This window comes from Ailuropoda melanoleuca, chromosome 19, assembly GCF_002007445.2.
Source record: "Ailuropoda melanoleuca isolate Jingjing chromosome 19, ASM200744v2, whole genome shotgun sequence".
Classification (NCBI taxonomy): domain Eukaryota; kingdom Metazoa; phylum Chordata; class Mammalia; order Carnivora; family Ursidae; genus Ailuropoda; species Ailuropoda melanoleuca.
In genome coordinates, this window is record NC_048236.1 from 33,752,610 (window position 1) to 33,773,417 (window position 20,808).

General features: G+C 38.5%; 1 protein-coding gene across 1 annotated transcript in view; it reads right to left on the reverse strand.

Moving 5' to 3' along the window:
• The window catches only part of ME1 (malic enzyme 1), a 320,859-nt gene extending 300,914 nt beyond the window's left edge, over positions 1-19,945 (reverse strand). Inside the window, exons 1-3 of the mRNA XM_034648285.1 lie at positions 19,922-19,945; positions 18,885-19,018; positions 14,097-14,246 (exon numbers count right to left, since the gene is read on the reverse strand). Coding sequence (XP_034504176.1) covers positions 14,097-14,246; positions 18,885-19,018; positions 19,922-19,945 — 308 coding nt within the window. The remainder of the gene's footprint in view (positions 1-14,096; positions 14,247-18,884; positions 19,019-19,921) is intronic.
• Positions 19,946-20,808: the final 863 nt, after the last annotated feature.

A 20,808-nucleotide genomic window follows, 5' to 3' on the forward strand; every position in this document is an offset into this window, starting at 1 on the left:
AAAAAGATCTTATTTAAATATAATCACAATATTCATTTTACAAATGAGGAAACTACAGATTAGGGAGTTTATGTTACATACCCAAGATCACACAGTTAATAAGAAGCAATAAAGAGATTTACACCAAGCTTCTTCAGGTGCAAACCATACTATAGGCTGGGGAAATTTATTCACTCTCTTGCCCATTTATGCACTCAACAAAGACCGTGCTAAGTTCTACTAGGTTCTGGAATAGAGGTAAAGGGTATAGTTGCTACCCTTAAGAAAAAAATGGTCAAGAGACAGATAAAGAGAAGAGAGTCAGCTGCTATATGTCAGTGTGAAAGCACCCACCCAGGGGCTTGAGAGATACTTGACTTGAGGTGGGAGCTGTGTGAAGAGCAGGAAAGGGGGAACGATGAAGACAGAGGTAGGCAAAGGAGCCAGATAACAAAAACCCTTGAAAGCCATGCTAAGGAGCCTGGATTTTATGCTGCTGAAAATGGGGAGTCATTCAATGGGTTTAGTCAGGAAAGTGATATATTTAGACATCTCTTTTTGAAAACTCACTCTTTTGAAATGAGAAGGGCCTAATCTAAAGGAGCGGCAACAGGATTGAATGGACGAGAGAGATTCGGCGGGTAATTGGGTAAAACTGGCAAGTCTCAAAAAGGCAAGGAGGGGAAAAACTCCTGACTATCTCCGAGGTGTCTGGTTTAGGTGACTGACTAGGTGGTGTTGCAACTTACAGTGTTAAGAAACCCAGGGACTGGGACGTTAAGCTAAGGAGTAACAGGGCCAAGAAGCAACGTTAGAGCGCTGACATTTTAGTGGGCGGAATGGATCACCGTACTTAGCTGTACAGATGAAGAAGGAAACGTATGAAAGAGGGGAAATGTGTTAGGTTTAGATCATGGAAATAAAATGTTAAGCCAATGAATTCATAGGGGCCATGGGAAAGAATATATGAGATAAGGAAGAGAAAGCTGCAGAGTGTTTACATTAGAACCACAAACGTGAGATGAGCCAAGAACACAGCTGGAGTTAAACTCCGTGGAGTAGAAGGGCCAGCAGAGACTGAACCGCGCAGGCAGAGTTACAGAGCTCCACCCCCACATTAATAATATTTTAATTTAAAAAAATAGGTGCACAGAAATGAAATGAATAGTATTTTATGGCAGCATAAAACACTAATTATTCTTCCTTGAGGAAAAAGAAAGGGTTGGTTCAGGAGGGATTTGTGCAGCGGACAGTGGACAAAGGACAAGATCCTAAGAGTACTGACTTGGGTAGCAAATAAACTAAACTGTACTAAGCCCGCAGCCTTGGGAAATTCTTACGTACGGCAGATCTTCTCATCTCCTGCTAATATTTTCAGGGTCCGTTAAGCATGCTATCTGTTATATACGCACATCAGCTCGCCTGCTTACAGCCATCACTACAGGACTGGGGGCTCCATGCCCAAAGAGGGTCAAGTCCACTCAGAGCGATGAGGACTGATGGAAAGAGAGCCAATATCACAACAGTCTTCTTACTGGTCTTCCTATTTCCATTCTAGCCCCTCATTTCTAATCATTTATCCACACAGCAGCCAGGATAATCTTTTAAACTTTAACAGAATGCTATCATTCCTCTGCTGCAAATACTTCAATGGCTTCCCAACTGGATGAAGAGTAACAGTGACCTCTACCACGCCTCATGAGGCCCTGCAGGGGTCTCCTGCCTTGTTCGAACCTCATCTCCAACCACCCTCTTCACTTTCAGACCTTTTGAATATGCGACTTCCTCAGCCTCCAATGTTTGTCCCCCTGGTTTTCCTAAGCCACCTCCCTTACCCTCCAGGTGTCAGCTTACATACTGTCTCTTCAGACACATCCCCGAATACGCCATGAAAGGAAATCCCCTTGTTACTCTCTATCACCGCCTTCTGTTCATACCCTTAATACAAGCCGTGCACACGCATTTCTTTGTCCACTTGCACATTACCTGTAAGTTTCACAAGGCAGGAAATATGTTTTTTATTTACCTGTCCTCCCATTAGTAAAGTGTCTGGCATGCAGTGCACACTCACTACATTTCTGTCAAAGAAAGGAAGGAGAGAAGAAATAACGAGCACAGAGTATCAGCAAAAAGATTCTGAAAAGGTGGCAGAGTTGGGGAAGAAAACATAGCAAGAATCTTTTGGAAGAACTGAGTGATCAACAATGTTATTTGACAATTTCTAAAATGAGGTTTAAATTTTAAATTACTGTCATTAAAGAAATTAGTGGTAGAAACTTTTAAAGAAAAACCATATTTCAACAATATTCATATGAAATATCTATCAGGATTAAACTCTTCTAGAAAGCAAGATATGTAATTCTTTGCATGTAAACACTACAGTATTTGGGAGAATAATCTTAATTAACAAACATAATATATAATTTTAGCTTTTGAAAATCACAACATATATTAGTCAATGTGGAAAAGTCTAAGAAACTACATGATAAGAGTGCAGCTTTTCTGAACAGTTCAGACCCAAGGTAGAAAAACATAATCAATCTGAGATAAAAAGACCCAACATTGGTCTGGGAGGATGTGATCGTTAATCTTTTGTGTCAGTTTTAAGCATGGTATCCAGATATCTGGTCAAACACTACTCTAGATACTTCTGTGAAGGTAATTTGTGTGTGTGTGTGTGTGTGTGTGTGTGTGTGTGTGTGTGAAGGTAATTTTTTTAAAACATTTATTTGAGAGAGAGAGAGAGACACAGAAACAGAACATGAGTGGGGGCAGGGAGAGAGGAACAAGCAGACTCCTCCCAGAAGCCTGACGCGGGGCTCAATCCCAGGACCCTGAAAGGCTCAATCCCAGGACCCTGAGATCACAACCCAAGCTAAAGGCAGACGCCCAACCAACCAAGCCACCCAGGCACCCTGTATGAAGGTAATTTTTAAGTGAGATTAACAATTAAGTCAGCAGACTTTGAGTAAAGCAGATTACCCTCCATAATGTGGACAGGCCTCACCCTATCAGTTGAAGGCTTTATCAGAAAAAGGACTGACTCCCCCCAAGGAAGACGGCATTCTTCCAGCAGACTACTTCTGGATTTGACTGCAGCGTCAACTCTTCCCTGGGGCTCCGGCCTGTCAGCCTACCCTGCAGATTTGGGACTTGCCAGCCCCCACAATTGTGTGAGCCAATTCTTTACATAAATCTCTACACACACACATTCACACACATACACACAACTGATCCCCTTCCTTGGAGAGCTCTAATACAAACGTCTAAATGGTAGAAAACATAAATTCAAGTCCCAGCTCTGGTACTTACAACAGGGGTAATCACTGAGTTTCCTTGGAATGATTGTTTTCAGCTACGAAATGAGTGGATTGAAAAAATCAGCAATTACCAAACGTTAATGACTACCTCTATATACCACTACTCAACCACTGTTGTCAAATAAACATGAAATGAAAACGTACATAAAAATAATTTTAGATAAGCTAAAAATTTTAAAATTAGTATGAGCATACCAATTAAGTAGAAATTAAAAGATGTTGTTCTGATAGTTAAAATCCAAAGTACTTTCCATGGTAGAAAATACTGGAAAGAATCCTAAGGTAACACTGATTTCAACAGACAGATGGCATTTATTTGGCACACTGTCAATAAAAATTAACTTCTTCCATGAGGGAAATAATATACTTACAACATTTTCAGCTTTTAAAATAAACTACCTCATTTCATAGTGAAAATGTTTTACTTCACAAGGTAACATTATTTCTGTAAAATATGATAGCCTCCAAATTATTATGAATGTCATTCACTCAGCCATGAGACAATCATATTAAGACTAGGACTTATATTGGTAAATGAGAAATTTCTTTGCTTAAAAAAAAGTAAAATTCAATAACTTTCACAGATAATTAAATAATTTGGAATTCTACCAAATATTTCATAAATTTTACTACTGTGGATATAGAATAGTATATATACTCTTTTATGATCATTTCAATTATGCCTTTAAACACTTATATACATTTTTTAAAGATTGATTTATTTGAGAGAGAGAAAGAGAGCACGAATGTAAGGGGCAGAGGGAAAGGGAGAGAGAATCTCAAGCAGACTCTGCACTGAGCACGAAGCCAGATGTGGGGCTGGATCTCACAACCCTGAGATCACAAGCTGAGCCAAAACCAAGAGTTGTATTCTTAGCCGACTGCACCACCCAGGCGCCCCTAAATACTTTTATTTTGTACTATGAAATTACTTAGGCATACAATAGCCAGCATTTTTAAAGGTATATAAAAGAATTCTTAGATGGTAATTATAGATTATTTTGTTAAGAAAACTGATGAAAACAAATCTTCAAATTTCAGAAGCATAACTTAGAGGCACGTAGGAAATTTTGGAAAGGGTAATCCAAGCAAACTCTAACCAGGCGATTTCTCTTCAACTACTGATTTGGGCAGAAGGAGCCAGAAGGGCAAGTAGAAACATCGCCTTAAAGAAAATTCTTCCTAATAATGTCTCTACTAGCTAAACTGCAACCAAGTTTAAAAAATAAATAAAAATACAAGAGTTTAAAAGAATATACAGAAAAACAAATAGTCTGAAAAAAACTACAGAAAAGATTAGATCAAAGGATGTAATTACTTCAACTAAGAAAATGTCAACATTAAACTTTTTATCCATTAAAACTGGAGAAATGTTGAAACCAAAACATTGTAGCCAGGATACAGCTGTGTAAACTGACATGTAGTTTGTGTGTTTGGGAGAGGGAGTAGGAATTTCGGTGAGATGTGTCATCAAACCACTTTAAATTTGTTTAAAATCTTTCTTATTTGAAAATACATTATTTTTAATAATTCCTAAGATTGTGATTAAAGTTGTCACTAAAAAGCTTTCTGAATTAGAAAGCAGGGTTATTTGAAACGAGGTGTGAGTTAGTTGTGAGATGTTCCGAAAACCTGGACTTATTCATCTGTAGGCTGCTCTTGTACACATTCACTGAATATTCTAGTTAAAAGTGACCTTAGAATTCAGCTAGTTAACAATCACACTCAGTGCAAGAATTTCATTTATAACGTAATGTGAGTATTTCTAATGAGGGAGAGTAAGGAAGTCTATTCTAACGTCAGAGAGTTCAATTATCAGAAAATCTTCCTTTACATTGAAATGAAATCTATACCCCCTGTAATAAAGTCCACCGTCTGATTTCAGCTCTGCACTTGAAGGCTATACCACACAAGTTTATACTTCTTTTTCCCACATGAAAATCTTTCAAATAATTGAAGACTCAGCTATATCCCTCTCAAGTCCTTTAGGCTACTTCTATTTCCTTCAATCCTTTCTCATATAGCAAGTTTTCAACAACTGTCACTGCTTTGGTCACTCTTCTCTGTTTGCAACGTCTCTGAAACGTATGGCATCCAAAACTAAAGACGATATCCCAGATGTAATCTGGGTATGTGCGGTAAAGAACTACTGTCTCCATTGGAAAAAAAAAACAAAAAACTTTACTCTTAGTAATAAAAATGGGGATTTACAACCCCTCCTAAAAATACATAATGATGGGGCGCCTGGGTGACACAGCGGTTAAGCGTCTGCCTTCGGCTCGGTGTGATCCCAGCATTACGGGATCGAGCCCCACATCAGGCTCCTCCGCTATGAGCCTGCTTCTTCCTCTCCCACTCCCCCTGCTTGTTTTCCCTCTCTTGCTGGCTGTCTCTATCTCTGTCAAATAAATAAATAAAATCTTTAAAAAAAAATACATAATGATGGCCTAATTAACATGTTTTCATAAACACTACTGGAGATAAAACTTGGCAATTTTTCTTAATTCTCTGTATGCTGTGCATAAATTTAAATCAAAACACCTGGATGTACCACACAGATTGTAGCCGAGTTATTTTTGGATCCTAAACTTACATTTCCATTCAAGTTTTCCACACTTAATGTCTCTACGTGAATACAGAGACTTGATGAACTGTTACTTTACACTTTTAAGGGTTTTACAGTAAAAGATAAGTTTCACTGCCTTGCTAAGGAGATTTATGTGTCTATGCATACACACAATCTTTAGATCTTGATATGAAGATTTAATGTTTGAATCATGCCTACATTCTTTCCATTCTCCAAATTTTTCCTAATTATGGCAATACTTAAGAAAGAAAGTTTGGAATTTTAAACTACTTCTGGGCACACACTGAATTCCCAGTACTAACATACAGGACACTCTACCGCACCCCTATTTACCACAAGTCACACATACATTTTCATAAATACAGCATTTAGTCTGCTCAGAAAAAACAAGTTAACTTGAATTACTAGTTCAAGGCTTATTACTGTAGGTAAATAGTGAAAAGTTTAACGTCTAACATTAAAATGATCACTTTTCTAGAGGCATTAAAAAATTACTCTTAAACATCAACTATTTGTGTTTCTAGAGATATGGAAAATTCTAATACAGTAAAAAATAAAAATTACAAACTAAACCAGAGCTTAAAGCCAAAAATATTCCCTGGTTCTCAAAAGTCTCCGTAAATATTTCTAAACGGTCCAAAGTGGCTTAATTAAAGAAAGCTAAATTCAATCAAGAACGGTCCTGGTCCACCTAGGTGGCTGTCCTATCCAGGACTACTCAGAAAGCTAGGACCTGCTCTCACTCCTTCCCAGAAGTCCCTGTAGCACTGAGAGTGAGGCGCTGGAGGAGAGCAGGAGACAGCCATTAACCTCTGGAAGCTAGATCACTCAACTGTTTACATCACAACGGTCTGGTAACAACTAGATAGTATTAAACTACTGAAAGGCGTCACAGCCTTACTTCAAGGGTTCAACATTTCCTTTGCAGCTATTAAAACTGTCTGTGAACCCATGTCTCTTTTCCATAAGCAACTTGAACTCTATTTATAATTAATTACTGAGATATTGAAGTATGATAGCTCAGTAAAGTGAAATTCCCAACATATACCTGTATCGCGCATCATAAAAATAGATCACGTGTAAAACCAGGTAGATTTAACATGAGAAAATTAAAAAACAAGAACAATACGAAAGTGTCCACTCTAAACTGTTCAATAATAGTTATTATAGTTCAAATCTGCACTATATAATGAGAATATTATTGGGTTAAAAGAGTGTTTAGCCTTGGGAAGGTTTCTTTTTATATTAATACCTCTTAAGCTGCTATTCTTACTGCTGTTTCACAGACCAAATATCAAAAGCAATATTCTTGCCCTGTAAGACCACAAAACTTGCTGAACTTTTGGCACATGTGCAGAAACTGTATTTCCATAGAGTAAATAATCCCTATTTCTCCCCCCATCAGTTGCCTATTTATTTATTTATTTATTTATTTAATAAGTAGACTCCAGGCCCAGTGTGGAACCCACCATGCAGCCTGAACTCACAACCTTGAAATCAAGAGTCAGATGCTTAACTGAATGAGCTACCCAGGTACCCTTTACTTATTTATTTTCTAAGTAATCTGTACACCCAACGTGGGGCTCGAACTCACGACCTTGAGATCCAGAGTCAGATGCTCTACTGACTGAGCCAGGTGCCCCAACAATCTCCACTTCTAATCATTGCCTAATCATGGTATGGTTATGACTGTTTCTATATCACTAAGTATTCATCCTCATACAAAATTGTACTTGGGGTAATAAAATCAGTCATCACAATTTAAGTAACAGCATGCTAAGACCGTTTTGGAATTCTGAAGGAAATATGTATACAAACAAACTATAAATGTAGAAAAACTATTTTAGTATTTTGTTTTGGTTCATCTCAACATTTCCTTTTATTCATTTCTTTAAGAATTTACTGGAAAAAAATAAAGTAAAAAACAGAAGATCTTATTGACTGACTCTCTGACCATTAGTCTTGTTGATAATCTTAGGCATTGTCAAAATCAAAACAGGTACCATTTATGTAGCATATGTAATGTGTGAGTTTAAATATAAGGAGCTTTAAATATGTTATCTACTAAGTTCCAGGTCCATACATTTAATTGCCTACCAGACTCCCCAAACTGAAGTCGCACAGACATTTAAAACTTAACATGTCTTGGGGTTCCTGGGTGGCTCAGTTAGTTAAGCATTTGCCTTTGCCTCAGGTTATGAGGCAAAGGGTCCTGCAATCAAGCTGAGCCCTGCATGGGGCTCCCTGCTTAGTGGGGAGGGAAGTCTGTTTCTCCCTCTCCCTCCGCCCCTCCCCCCTGCTCATGCTCACTCTCTCTCAAATAAATAAATAAAATCTTAAAAAAAAAAAATGAAAAACAAAAAACAACCCTCAACACATCCTGAAAAGAACTTTCTGTCTCCCTTACAAACACATTCCATTATTCTGAAACTGGATGAATGATACCATCATCCCTTTGGTCATCAAGAAACCTGGCAGTTATAATAATACCGGTTGTAAAAGCTGCTACTTGGGAATACCTATTTTGTGCCAAGAATTATGCAAGGTCTATTATCTATATTAAATCTAATGCCACCCTCCAAAAACTTGCAAGACAGGTATTATTCTAAGAAATCTTATAGCAAAGAATCCTGTTTAATTTCAGTTAATTCAACTTTTCTTCAATTAATTTTAGCACTGAATGCTTTTTTCACCTTAACTTCTGGCAAACCAATTAATAGTACTAATTAGATCAAACTTTGGAAATGCCTTTTTAAAAAAACCATCATCAAACTGTGCTGATTTTTTTTGCCAAAGTCATACTACTGATCTACTCAATAAAGATGGGTAGTTGAAAGGATAATGAGGTTAAGGTTATATTTTCTATTAATAATCGAAATTTTACTTCCCCATAGCCTGATTTCTTGGTGTGAGTCCAATTTCTTTCAGATCAATTATTTATGAAAATTTGCCTTTTAGAATAATATGTTTAAATAGGAGAAATAAAGAATATACCAGTAGTTTATAGTTTTTTTAATGTGAGTGGATGAATAGAGTAACATTGTTACTCTTTCTATGAGGTAGCAGATAATTAATTCAGCACAAACCAGGCACTAAGTTTAAAAGCATGGGAAATATAGGAAGAATTTTAAAATATGATCCCTTTCCTCTAGATGCTTATAATCTAGTTGGCACTAAATAAAGAGTAAAATGCCAATGAGACCAAGGGAGAAAAAACAAAAAACTGAGCTCACAGACAGAGCAGATTATGATTGCCAAACACGGGGGTGGGAAGTAGGTGAAATGTGTGAAGAGGTTCAAAAGGTACAACTTTCCATTTATAAAATAAGTAAGTCATGAGGATATAATGTACAGCATGGCGATACAGTTAATAATACTGCATATAATAAATAATGCTGCATATAATAAAAATGTACATTTGAAAGTTGTTAAGAGAGATCTTAAAAGTTCTCATCACAAGAAAAAAAATTTCTTGTAACCATGTATGGTGACGGATATTAACTAGACTTACTGTGGTGATCATCTCACAATACACAAATACTGAATCATCTTGTCGCGCACCTGAAACTAATATATGTCAATTATACCTCAATAAAATAATAAATAATGAATAAAAAAGTAAAATAAAAACAGACCAAGAGTATTTTCATAGAACATTACAAATATCAAAAATAGCAACATGATAAATTGCCGAAGGCATGCTAAAACAATATGTAGCTAATAAGAGCTTATAAGACAAAGACGTTGCTTGGAAAATGCAGTGTAAAATATAACAGGTAGAAATATTTCCAAAGAAATTACATAAATCTGCTTTAGTTGTCCTTTATGTATACCTGCATTATCAATTTGCACAAATTTTTTCTTTAAAAAAAGTTTTACAGAATACAAGTAATTTAAGTAACACAGTAAGCTCAGCATTCTGCAAAAATACAAAAAGAATCGTCTCTGGCTCCAAAAACCACACCTTTATCTACAAATTAGCCACAGTTAGGCGTGCTGACATAAGCATATTGCACTACCAAATGCTGGAAGTGCTGCAAGAATTAAATGTTATGGGTACATGGGAACAAGACAATCCAAACAAACTTGACATTCTTAAAAGTCATTATCCGCAACATCTTGAAAAACCCAAAGTATCTATGGCAAAGAAAAAAGAAATTCCACACAAGACCAATAAATGGATACTCCAGCATCATACCTTAGGAAAAAAATGCTGGAAGACATATAAGAATTTATTTTTGGATGCCTAGTCAGATTTTAATGACATATTCAAAATGAAAAATAAATATCTAGCTATAGAAAAGTATCATATTGAGACAGGGAAACTAGAAGAACCCCATGAAAAATTGCTTTATTCACTCTTTTTCCTGCTTCCACTCTTGCTGAGACCTACACCGCACCGTGCCACACACACACACACACACACACACACACACACACACACTACACGCCCCACTCGTAAAGGTCACGAATTTAATGATTTTTTGGAGTCTTCGCACAACAGATACATCGAAGGAACTGGTGGGCAGGGTCATCGTGAACATTTTCTAAGACACTGACTCCACAAAACCCCCGGCTGCAGGGCACAGGTGACTTAGGGAGAACACCTAAATCCTATTCTTTGCTCCTGGATTACCAAGAAACATGTGCACCAGACCACCATCCTCAATAAAAATCCCAGGCTCCAAGCAAAGACAAGACTCACTCTTCCTTCCTTTCTCAGTCTCCCAGACATTCTGTCAGTATCTACGCTTTCTCTACACCTGTAATAGACTCTGCTCTCACCTCCTCTTGGCTCCAGTTCAATTTTTATCCTGCATGAAGTTAAGGACCCTCTCGGCTGGTCCTGTGGGAACCTCCCTCTGGGTCCTTGGACCCAGCCAGCCTACATCAATATCACGAAGATATGTTAAAAAGTATGAGATCAGGGGCGCCTGGGTGGCACAGCGGTTAAGCGTCTGCCTTCGGCTCAGGGCGTGATCCCGGCGTTCTGGGATCGAGCCCCACATCAGGCTCCTCCGCTATGAGCCTGCTTCTTCCTCTCCCACTCCCCCTGCTTGTGTTCCCTCTCTCGCTGGCTGTCTCTATCTCTGTCAAATAAATAAATAAATAAATAATCTTAAAAAGTATGAGATCAAAAGATATACTTCTTTGCGATGGTATTAAGCTCAGTATTTGGACTATTATCACCTAACTTTCACTTATTATGATCCTAATTGCTAACACCAAATACACATAGTAAATGTAACAAGAGGTATAATCCTCCTGTCCATTTTCCGAATGTCTTAGAATACTTGCTGTTGCAGCAGGAAAGATTTCATAGACATTTCTCAATTTTGGCATTAAAACATAGTCTACACACTAACTAAGGTCTGAAAGATCCATCACAATTCAAACACAATTGCAATTTTCTTTCCAATTAAATACAATGTCTAAATATATATAAGCCACATAACACATCTTTAAATAGGTTCCCTTTTTTATAGTCATGGGAGAAGCTAGGAGAATTATTTCATTAAAGAACTTCAAAATCATCAGAAGTTCAGCAAGATACACACATTAAAAATCAACATGACAAAAAAACTGCCAAAAAGAGATTGTATAGAAATGGTTTTAGGAACTTTACCTTTTCTGCCAGTAAATTTCAAATACTGTGGAAAAGCTGAATGAGTAAGATGCGTATGTGCCCCTCTACTCAGCACCTGTGAGCCTTGCACTGCAAATGCTGGGCTACCTCCCCCCCACCTCTCCGTCTTCCTCTCCCTTCATCTATCAATGCATTTGTTTTTGACAAACCCCCACGTCATCAAATACATTAATACTTCTAAAGAAGAACAGAGGACACTGTCAGATAAATACTATAAATACCCGTATGTAAATTCAGTTCCACCCAATGGGTTCAGACAGATCAGGTTTTATCCCAAATGAGAATTTTTTTAATATTTTGGGCTTTCTAATTTAAATTTCAAAAATGTAGATAAAGGATGGTGAGCTGTCGTTTAATCCCCGTGTTACATAGGAAACTGAAGCATCTAAAGGATCCATAATTTATTAAAGACTAAGACAAGTAGCAAAACCACATAGAGGTCAGGCAATCTATTCCAGAGACCAGACTTCCAACCACTGCTCCAGGGAGCCTCCAATCCAACAGGAAATCCTCGTGAATTTCTCGATCTATCCAGACTAATTCCATGACCCCTAACTCCAATGCTGCCCTCACCTGAAACACCGTCCTCTCTCACTGGGTTTTACTGCACTAACCTGCTAACCGGGCTATCTGATTCTTCCATCTGTTTAACTAATAGTCAAAGCCAATGTTCTCTGTCCTACAAAAACTCCAGGTTCCGTACCCTCTCATTTGTCTTCCATCAATGACCTCCCTTACTTCTCTCCCCTCTCTCACACGGCCAGCGCACCGGCCTCTATGCTCCTCCTCGTCCCCAGGCATGTTGCCCCTTAGGGCCTTGGCACTGATGTGTCCTCCTGCCTGGCACACAGTTCCTTTTGTGTTTACGTGACCATGCCACATGACCATGCCCTCACCCCTGCATATCATTTTCCGATATACTGCCCACTTTATTTAAAATTGCAACTGCCCCCTCCCCAACTGACTCTCCAAATCCCCCTCCTTTCCTGCTCTAGTTTTTCTTTCTAACACTTATTACCTTCTAATACGCTAGACAATTCACTTATTTTTTATTTCCCTATCTCTTCTGCTCGTAGATTTTACATGTATACCAATATAGCCTAAGCCCTTAAAACATCGTCTAGTACACAGTAAATGCTCAAAAAATAGTTACTGCTATTGAGACTTTCTCGTCAACTTCAACCCAAATACTGTGAGCTACGCTCTTCTATGCCTCTTACAGCTGCTGGCGTCTCTCAGGACTGCACAGTCAGACCCTCAAAAACATGTTGACAATACATTTTAAAACAGCCAAGTGTTACACACTCATGCTTTTACTAAGATTCTTTATGTAGAAATACACTTTATAGAAACATGGAGAAATGTTCATGACGTCACTCGAGAAGACAGGCAAGGAAGAGCTTCTATAAGGAAACTATGTATTTGTGTGTATTTACAGGTTTTCTGGTATGATGACATTAGGTATTTCTAAAGCATTTCTCCCTTCTGTATAATCATATTTTCTCATTTTTTCAATAATGAATATGTAGTTTATATGATTGACAAATACATATACTTCTATGCCCCCCAAAAATTATCTTCACAATATAATTACCAGCTAAATTCTAACCCTTGCTCTATGAATAAAATATTTATTCACTATTAATAAAACTGTTTTATAAATGTAATATTAATATGCTATTAATAGAAGTTAAGAGACCATCTACAGATATTTATCTAATTATTTTCTTTATACAAGAGATAATATGGCTAATTCTTCTGTTTATACCAAGAGTAACGTGGCACAGATGTGCTGAATATTGCCACTACATCAATATATCTATGGGAAATCCACATATTCAATCTAACTTTCAGATATTACCTTTGAAATACTCTTTTCAATGCTACTACTTTTAATTGGCTTTTATATTTGTGGTATAAACTTATAAACATTTCTTTTTTATCTTTAAATTCAGAATTATAAGTAACATAAATGTATTCGACTTGGGCTTTTGTTGTTGTCGCTATGAAAAGTATTAATATTTATTTCAATAGTTCCCTGTTTCAAAAGTATTTAAAGTAATGTAATTAATGAAGTAAAGCTATGGATTTAGAGAAACTGTACCCTATATTTTACACATCTTTCAAGACCACTACTATTTCACTTAAGGAAAATCAACGAGAGCTACTTTAATGCCAACTCTTAATTTAGAAAATATATTCATTTTCAGAAAAATCTGGAATCCTTGCTTTAACTTCTAAAATGTATACATAATAATGTTAATTAAGATCTCAAAGACAAGCTTAATTATCATCAATTACTTTCTTTCCAAACAAAAAACAAGTTCACTTATTGTCTATAAAAGGAAACCTAAAGAGGTTTATAATACTTTTCCATGATCTTAAAATATAGAAAGAAAGTATTATATTTTTTAGTGTTTACATGTATTTATATCTGATTTAAATGAAATTTGATTTAGGTTTTTCCAAACTTAAATTCCATTCAACAATTTTTTTTAATTATTGCAAAAACTTTACAAAAAAAATAAATACACAAGGGTATTTAAAATGAAAGTTTACATACCTTGGCTTCCGAAATGCTAAACTATATTGCTGGCAAGCCAGACCCACAGTGGGGGTATAAACAATAGGCATGAATTTCTCAATGTCAGACATTAGCACACTATAAAAGAGCTTTTCGTTTCTGTCTTGAAGATCCATCAAGAGAAGATACCTGTGGAAATTGGACATAATGAGGTCTAGATTCCAACAAGTCACGAAACAGCTGCTTAGAAATACAAACACTTTTCAACAAAATATTTTTTACATCACACAGAAAACATAGATCAAAAAAGACTTTAGAAATATTCTTGGGGCGCCTGGGTGGCACAGCGGTTAAGCGTCTGCCTTTGGCTCAGGACGTGATCCCGGTGTTATGGGATCGAGCCCCACATCAGGCTCCTCTGCTATGAGCCTGCTTCTTCCTCTCCCACTCCCCCTGCTCGTGTACCCTCTCTCGCTGGCTGTCTCTGTCTCTGTCAAATAAATAAATAAAATCTTAAAAAAAAATATTAGAAATATTCTTAAACACCTCAAAGAATGAAGAACCATAAACCTGAGTGATTGTCATTCAAACGTTAAAATCGTTGCTGAAACAGCACAGTTTTGTTTAATATCTGGAAAGACTTTATTCCTATTTTAAAATGAAAATACCACTATAGATATAATTTAAACATTAACTAAGTAAATAGACTTCATCCTGTAACTTGTAGCGCGGAATAAGCGAGAGAAATGACAAGTAGAAAATAAGGAGTTTCGCACCAACCCTAAAAATTACTAATGCAGGCAAGCTCAAGAGACTTAAACTGTTTGTATCAAATGGCCTTTTTCTTTCTAGAGGCATTTCTAACCCAGTGTTCTCTTTCTAAACATCAACCTTATCATGTTACCTGTAACCTTCAATAATTCATAGAATAAAACCCAAACTGCTCAGTACAACTTAAAACAGTCTTGCAAAATTGTACTTAATCTTACCAGCCTTTTAAAGTTGATTTCCATTTCCTGGAATAGTTGAAAATGCACAGCATTTGGAGCCAGAGATACAAGGATTCTAATGTTTGGCAAATAGATGGGTTATACGAAACCCTGTAACATTTGGGAAGATGATGACTTTCACGCATGCTAAAATTGATTTAGTAACGTGGAAATCATGATTGCTAAATCAATCAATTCTCAGACCTCATCTGATTTTACCTGGCAAAACATCCGACACAGGTGCCCTTCCTTAGAGCTCACTACTCTCTTTTTACTTGTCTTCTGAGCCATCATATTTTTCTTGGTTTTCCTCCTGCCTCGCTGGTCACTCCTTTCCTGTTTCTTTGTTGCTTCCTCCTCTTCTCTGAAAGCTCTCTAACACCCATATCTAATATATTAGGAAATTAGGTAGGCGTTACCTTTAACATACACGCAAAATCTAAACGCCTTCATTGCTACCATCCTGGGTCTACTCTCTTACCTGGATCAATGTGATAGTCTCCTAAGTATTCTTCCAGCCTACATTCTGTTCTCAACATTGCAGACAGTCTTCTTGAAATACAGGTCAGATCGTGTTATCTTCTGTTCAAAACCTTAAATGGCTCCCATCTCACCCAGGATAACACCAAAGTCCTTTCGTGGCCTTCAAAGCCGTTCACAGCCTGTCCTCTACTATCTCGCTAACTTCCCCTCCCAACCTACCATCTTCCCCCAGCTCATTCTGCTCCAGAAACAGGTCTCTGCTGACCCTTGAACATACCGGCTGAAGGACACTGTTCCTCAGATTTCCTCAGGGTTAATTACCTCACTGCCTTTGATTATTCGCTCATCAATCACCTTCTCGGTGAAGTCTATCCCGATTGATGTAACAATGTAACAACACAAACTGGCCCTCGCAACCCTCAGCCCCTCTTACCCTACTTTTCTTCCATCAGCACCTGTCAATTTCCAGCATATTATTTTATTATTTTACTATTTAATAATTTTTTTAAATAATTTACCTAAATTCTATGAGGGCAGGGATCATGGTCTGTAATCCCAATGTCTCAAAGAGCACCTGACAGTTGACGCTCAAAAAATATTTGAGGAATAGTCTGTGGTAAAAACATCAATGTGATCAGCTCTTACAAGGTAGAGGTAAATGGCCCAGGAAAAGAATATAAAGTAAAAACAACAAAGTCTGAAGGAAAGATTTACGGAACAAATGAAAGGGATTATAAAGGAGTTTAAGAAGCAGCAAACATAAACGTTAGGCAAATCGTCAGCCTCTTCCCCAGCTGCCCGTCATCACTCGTGGGATCATGAAAAGTGGCCACGGCAGGGATGGAGATTATCCGTGGGCTCAGCAACACGGACTTCCACTCACCAAAGCCCACCTGGCTACAGACACTGCCAAATGCCCCCTCTGCGAGAAGAGACCCATGCTGAACACCTGATACAGCACCATTCCAGGGAGTGATGCCACACTGGACTGCTTCTGTCATGGAAGGGGTGGTGTTGGTTCTTACTGGGATAGAACTTACTCTGGATATAGATTTGTTTCCCCTGCACACAGTACTTCTGCCAAAACTACAATCCAAGGATTTACAGAATGCCTTAAACACCATTACAGTGTTCCACACAATACTGCTTTTAGTCAAAGAACGCACTTCCAACGAGAGTAAACCAAGTGTGGCAATGGGCCCATATTCATGGAATTCACTATGTTTCCACCATCCTGAGGCAGCTGGCTTGACAGCATGGCAGAATGGCCTTCTGAAGATGGTTACAGCACCAGGTAGATGGCAACCTGCAAAGCTGGGGCAAGGTTCTCCAGGGTGCTGTATATGCTCTGAATCAGTGTCCGCTATATGGTGCTATTTGTCCGCTAGCCCGGATTCATGGGTCAAGGAACCAAGGGATGGACTTCAGGTCTTGATCTCAGGGTTNAATGGAAGTGGCACCACTCACTATGACCCCCAGTGACCCACTAGCAAAACGTCTGCTTCCTGTCCCCGTGAACTGATGCTCTACTGGCCTTGAAGTCTTAGTTCCAAAGAGAGGAATGTTTCTACCAGGAGACAATGATTCCATTGAACTGGAAGTTAATATCACTGCTAGCCACTTTGGGCATCATACACCTCTGAATCAACAAGCAAAGAAGAGAGTTACTGTGCTAGATGGGGTGACTGATCCTGACTGCCAAAGGGAAGTTGGACTGCTACTCCATTATTATTATTATTATTATTATTATTATTATTAAAAGATTTATTTATCTTAGAGAGAGAGAGAAAGAGACAGCATAAGCGGGGAAGGGGCAGAAGGAGAGAATCCTCAAGCAGACGTCCCACTGGGCGTGGAGCCTGACTCCGGGCTCGATTCCACAAGATCAGGACCTGAGCAGAAACCAAGAGTCGGCTGCTCAACTGAGTGAGCCACCCAGATGCCCCATCTACTCCATAATTATTATTAATCTTTAACCCCCTAGTAAAAAGGAATTCTGCCAACAGACTGCCTTTGGACCGGAACTGCAACTCTTCCCTTGGTTTCCAGCCTGCCGCTCCACCTACAGATTTAGGACTTACCTAGGCTCCATAATCATGTGAGCCAATTCCAAATAAATAAATAAATGAAGTTAAGTAAGTAAGTGAGTGAGTGAGTAAGTCTCTCTATATAGAACCAGCAGGATATGTGTATGTTTTAGCTCTTTTTCTACGGAGAACCCTGACTAATACAAATACTTATACTAGGTACTGGTTTGCTACCTCCTCTAACCTTTGCAATAATATTTTCAAATAACTATTATTTCTTTCAACCCACAAACAAAAAAACCTCAGGTTTAGAGAGTTTCAGTACCTTAATAAGAAACGACCGAGCCACAAGTACAGGGCAAGGCAGACACAGTGGTCATGGCAATGGTTGCAAGTTTGCTTAAGGCCCCATTGCTAGTGAAACACAGCCAGTATTTCAACAGGAGGCCACCCAATTCCAAAGGTAGGGAACAGTGCTACCTTCATCTTTGTGCAGACACAGAAACTGAATTCTAAAAGTAAGTGACCCAAATTTGCAGTAGTGTTAGAACCAAGCTTGGAGGGTGAAAGAGTGTGCTTTTATCTACAATGAACTTAAAGTCTGACTGTATGCCACTATGTCCTGTTTTACTCTGTCTACAAGGGCATTTCCTGATAATTCACCTTCACAGCAACCATCTGATCACAAGAGAAAAGTAGTCTCTTTGAGGATATACTTAGAAAGGAAAATTTTATGTTATTCGAATGTTCCTACCAAGGGTAAATTTTTTAAAACATCATTGTATTTATGGGGCACCTGGGTGGCTGAGGCTCAGACACACTTAAGTGTCTGCCTTTGGCTCAGGTCATGATCGCAAGGGTCCTGGGACTGAGTTCCACATAGGGTTCCCTGCTTTGCAGGGAGTCTGCTTCTCCCTCTCCCTCTGCCCCTTCCCCCTGCTTCTGCTCCCTCTCTCTCTCTCTCTCTCAAATAAATAAAATCTTTAAACAGGGGCGCCTGGGTGGCTCAGTTGGTTGAGCATCTGCCTTCAGCTCACGTCATGATCCCAGAGTCCTGGGATCGAGCCCCATATCAGGCTCTCTGCTCAGCGGGGAGCCTGCTTCTCCCTCTCCCCCCACTCCTGCTCATGCTTGCTCTCTCTTGCACTCTCTCATGCTCTCTCTCAAATAAATAGTCTTTTAAAAAAATCTTTAAAAAAATCATTGTATTTATAGGTAAATTCTTCTCAAACTTGACCACTCTTTCCAAATCACTAAATCCAATAAAAAATAAACCAGACAACAACTATCTAGGAGAAATGTAAAAATCATCTTCAGGAATGTGTTACCTGTCAAAGTCAGAGGTCAGACGCTCAAAATTTTTAATTACTCTAAGAACCTGGATCTCCTGACTGATGAAGCAAGGGGGCAGCAATCCATGAATGTTCAACTGCTGTCTCTCTTCCAGCGTAAAAGCCAAGTCCTATGGAGAAAAGAAAAACAGTAATTTGAAGGGAATAAAAACCAAAACCTACATACATATACACACATAAAATCCAATAAATACATGGAATTAAAATTCAGAAGATCTGGTGTTATCTAAACATGGCCATTCAACTGTGAGATCATATCATCTCTTAATACCTCAGTTTCCTCATCTTTAAATATTAGAATACTATAATATTTTCAGATCTTTGCCATTCATATTGTTAGTTTTGAAATTAGGTAACATAAAATGATGTGAAGATATGCAAATGAAAGATATAAATATTATTAATGTTATTCAATATATAAATGATTAGGAATTATAAGAGATTTTAAAATTATGAACATGAGTAGGTCACCTATGACCTGCTGTGCCTCCCCCTATAAAATAGATCAAAAAAAATGCCTTATATACGATTGAGGCACCTGTTCCAACACTCCTTTCTCAAATCATCTCCTACTATTCTTTTTTTTTTATGTTGATTTTTTAAAAAAAGATTTTGTTTATTTATTTAAGAGAGAGAGTGAGAAAGCACACAAGCAGGGGGAGCGGCAGAGGGAGAGGGAGAAGCAGATTCCCCACTGAACAGGGAGCCCAATGCGGGACTCGATCCCAGGACCCTGGGATCATGACCTGAGACGGAGGCAAATGTTTAACTGAAGGAGCCACCCAGGTGACCCATCTCCTACTATTCTTATTACACTCCTAGCTACACAAATTTTTCACCATTGCCTGAACACAGCACAGTCTTTCATTCTTTCATGACACCATGGACAAAAATGTTTTCCTTGCTTTTCCACCTTTCAAGTCTGACCTCAACTACTCCCTCTTCTCTAAAGCTTTTCCAGACTCAGCCAGCATGTCCATTAGAACCCTATTATTATACTGTTATTTGTTTACATGAACACTGACTGTATAAAACATGAGGTTTGCAAACAAGCAACAAAATACAACTGACTGATGGATGAAAAAAATCCAGACTGGACCGAAGAGATCAGCTGGAACATAATATGAAGTCAAGTAATAGCAGAGAAACCCCAGCAGTCATTAATCTGGGAGAATGGGATCAGCAGTTCCCCTGGAGATGACTCCCCCTGGAGCTACCGAAACCCAAGAGGCTTCTCTGAGTAGACTGACTCCTGGGTCTGGCAAAAGTGCACCAACATGATGATGGTGGGGTTCACTCACTGTCACCACGCCTGATGCTTCTTAGACAACCTGAATGGTAGAAGTGTGCTCGCTAACTTTGTACTGGGTGATTCTATAGCCAGCCATCCTCTTCTGTCCCTGAAAAGTTTCTTGCAATGGCAGAATAGTGACTCCTGAGTATTACTCTGGGAAAAAGACAATTTGATTCATCCCAGAAGTAGATGACCCGTCCAACCTCAGAAAGTAGGTGGAGGAGGTCAACAGATAAACAACTCTCTCTTTCTTCTAATTGTTTAAATGTTTAGGCCCATTAATTCATGTCACTGGTGGAAAGCTTTACGTTTGATTCAACTCCTGGGTCGGGGGCAGCCTGAAGAAAGTAAAATAGATTTATCCACTGGATGACCCCTAGTGGATCTCTCTAAATTGCCTACAAGGGCTAGCTGGGAGCAATGGCTCCGGAACCCCCAGAACAAGAAACTGTTTACAATCTTGACTTCAAGGAAGGTCTCCAAGTGCTATCAGCACACGTGGTGTCCAGTTCCCAGATATTTTTTTCCAATACTAGCCACTCTTATGACTGCAAAAGCCCCCGTTGTTATGTGCGTTGGGGGTCCTTTGGAGCTGCTCTGCTCCTC